This window comes from Nerophis lumbriciformis, linkage group LG07 (assembly GCF_033978685.3).
Source record: "Nerophis lumbriciformis linkage group LG07, RoL_Nlum_v2.1, whole genome shotgun sequence".
NCBI lineage: Eukaryota > Metazoa > Chordata > Actinopteri > Syngnathiformes > Syngnathidae > Nerophis > Nerophis lumbriciformis.
The window spans coordinates 45,514,655-45,517,500 of record NC_084554.2 but is presented as its reverse complement, the minus strand read 5'-3'; the positions used below and the strand labels follow the sequence as shown (position 1 = coordinate 45,517,500).

General features: G+C 39.9%; 1 protein-coding gene across 1 annotated transcript in view; it reads right to left on the bottom strand.

Moving 5' to 3' along the window:
* bhlhe22 (basic helix-loop-helix family, member e22) overlaps positions 1 to 583 on the bottom strand; it is a 2,396-nt gene extending 1,813 nt beyond the window's left edge. Inside the window, exon 1 of the mRNA XM_061964717.2 lies at positions 1 to 583. This exon is cut by the window's left edge and continues 1,813 nt beyond it. Coding sequence (XP_061820701.2) covers positions 1 to 339 — 339 coding nt within the window. The 5' untranslated portion in view covers positions 340 to 583.
* Positions 584 to 2,846: the final 2,263 nt, after the last annotated feature.

Sequence of the window (2,846 nt, the reverse complement as noted above, 5' to 3'; positions counted from 1 at the left end):
GTCGTCGTCCAGGCTCTGCTCGCCGCCGCTGCTCTCCGCTGCCGCCGCCGCCGCTGCTGCTGCCGCCGACGTCCGGTTGGCGCTCTCCCCGTACTTGACGCACAGAGAGCCGGTGGGTAACCCCAGGGCGCCGCCTCGGACCCCGGCCAGACCGCCCGGCTGGATGGGGTCCGGGTCGCCCTGGTGGTCGAAGCAGCCGATGGGCGAGTCGTGGCGGTCCCGCGGGGGAAGCTCCATGCCGGTTCTGAAGGGGTCCATCTTCTTACCGGATACGGCGCTCAGAGTTTTGTGGAAAATGTCTGCAGCCGCGCCGCCGCTCAAGTTCATCCTGCGGTCCATGACTCGCTTGCTCCTGCTCCTGGTCCTACTCCTGGTCCTGATCCTAGTCCTAATCCTGGTCCGCCTCACTACCACCTTCTTAACTCCTCACACACTCTCTCTCTGTCTGTGTGCGTGTGTTTGTGTGTGTGTGTGTGTGTCCGCCTGATACTATATACTGTGTGTGTGTATCACTATGTACTGTGTGTGTATCATCATGTGTGTGTGTATCACTATGTGTGTGTGTGTGTGTGTGTGTGTGTGTCTTTGAGAGTTTGATTGTGTCACTGAAGCTTTGCTCAACTTGTCAGCTGAGATGTAAGAAAGAGGAGGAGACTCTCCCTCTCTCTCTCTCTCTCTCTCTCTCTCTCTCTCTCTCTCTCTCTCTCTCTCTCTCCCTGTTTCTCTGTCTCTCTCCCCCTCTTTCTCTCTCTTTCTCTCTTCCTCATTCTTTTTCTCTCTCTTTCTCTCCTTCTCTCTCTCTCTTCCTTTTTCTCTCTTTTTTTCTCTTGCTCTCTCTATTTCTCTCTCTCTGTCTGTTTCTCTTTCTCTCTCTTTCTTTTTCTCTCTCTCTTTCTCTCTTTCTCTTACTCTTTCTCTCGCTTGCTCTTACATTCTCGTTCTTTTTCTCTATTTTTCTCTCTCTCTGTCTGTCTATCTGTCTCTTTCTCTCTCTCTCTTTCTCTCTCTCTCTCTTTCTCTCTCTCTCTCTTTCTCTCTCTCTCTTTCTCACTCTTTTTCTCTCACTTTTACTCTCTTTCTCTTTCTCCCGCTCTCTCTTTCTCTCTCTCTCTCTCTTTCTCTCACTTTTACTCTTTCTCTTTCTCCCCCTCTCTTTCTCTCCTTTTCTCTCTCTTTCTCACTCTGTCTCTTTCTCGCTCTCTCTTTTTCTCTCTTTTTCTCTCTTTGTCTCTTTCGCTCTTTCTCTCTCTTTCTCTCTTATTCTCTCTTTCTCTCACTCTTTCTTCCTCTTTCTCTCTTTCTCCCGCTCTCTCTTTCTTTTTCTGTCTCTTTCTCTCACTCTCTCGCTCTTTTTCTCTCTATTTCTCTCGCTCTTTTTCTCTCTTTCTCTTTCTCTTTTTCTCTCTCGCTTTCTCTCTTTCTTTCTCTCTCTCCTTTCTCTTTCTCTCTCTTTCTCTCTTTCTTTCTCTTTCTCTCTCTCTTTCTCTCTTTTACTAGCACTCTCTTTCTCTTTCTCTCTTTCTTTCTCTCTCTCTCTCTTTATCTCTCTATTTCTCTCTCTCTCTCTTTTTCTCTCTCGCTCTTTCTCTCTTTTTCTCTCGCTCTTTCTTTCTCTCTTTCTATCGCTCTCTCTTTCTCTCGCTCTCTCTTTCTCTTGTTCTTTCTCTCTCGCTCTTCTCTCTCTCTCTTTCTCTCGCTCTTTTTCTCTCTTTCTCTCTCTTTCTTTTGCTCTTTTTCTCTCTCTCTATTTCTTTCTCTCTCTCTTATCTCACTCTTTCTCTCTCTCTCTCTTTCTCTCTCTCTCTTCTCTCTCTTTCTCTCACTCTCTGTCTTTATCTCTTTCTCTCTCTTTCTCCTTGTATTTTTCTCTTTCTCTTTCTCTCTGTCTCTCTCCATCTGTCTCTCATCCATCCATTATTTTCTAGAGGCGGTTATTGAAATAGATTTGTCCAATAAATATTTAGCCATGTTTTTAATGTCAGCTTGTTGTTGTATCTCCTGCTTCAAATGTCATGATTACACTTTCTAATTTGAATGTAAATTTAAAATAAAAACATGATTATGGTCCAAAAAAGTGATTAATGATATATGTAGAATTTTATAATATCGTAAAAATGTCTCAAGTAATTTGATTTTTGTGCCTTATTTACGTTCCTTTTTAATTAGTTTTTCTTTTTTCGTATGTTGTATTATTTCCGACGACTTCCTTAAAATAACATTCGGCACTCAATGATGTTGACGACCTCCTAATACTCGTGCTTACATTGACATCTAGCGGCCTTTAAGCGATACTACAGCAACAATAACTTCATTTGCGATCAAGAATGTTCATTAATAAAACTATCATTGCTGGACTAAAAGGCATTTTAAAAAACATGTTCAATTGTAATAAAAAATAATTTAGCTTGTAATAAAACATGTTCGATTGTGATACAACTATTATATTTCATGCATTCTATTAAACGTGTTAAATGGTAGTACAAACAAAATGTTGAATTCTAAAATAAACTTTTTGAATTGTAATAAAAACAACATGTTGAATTCAAATAAAACGTTTTAAATTGTAACAAATAGTTTACGTCGCATTAAAAACATTTTAATCTATAATAAAACATGTTTAATCAAAAAACATGTTAAATTGCAAAACATTGTATTTGTAATAAAACATGTTACATTTTAATTTTAGACTGTCGTACAAATTGTAATAAAAACATGTTAAATTGTAAGCAAAATGTGAAAAACAATAAAATATAATGCAAATGTTATAACACATGTTAATTGTAATATGTGAGATTGTAATAACTGTTATACAAACATGTTAAGTTACACATAAAACATGGTCAATT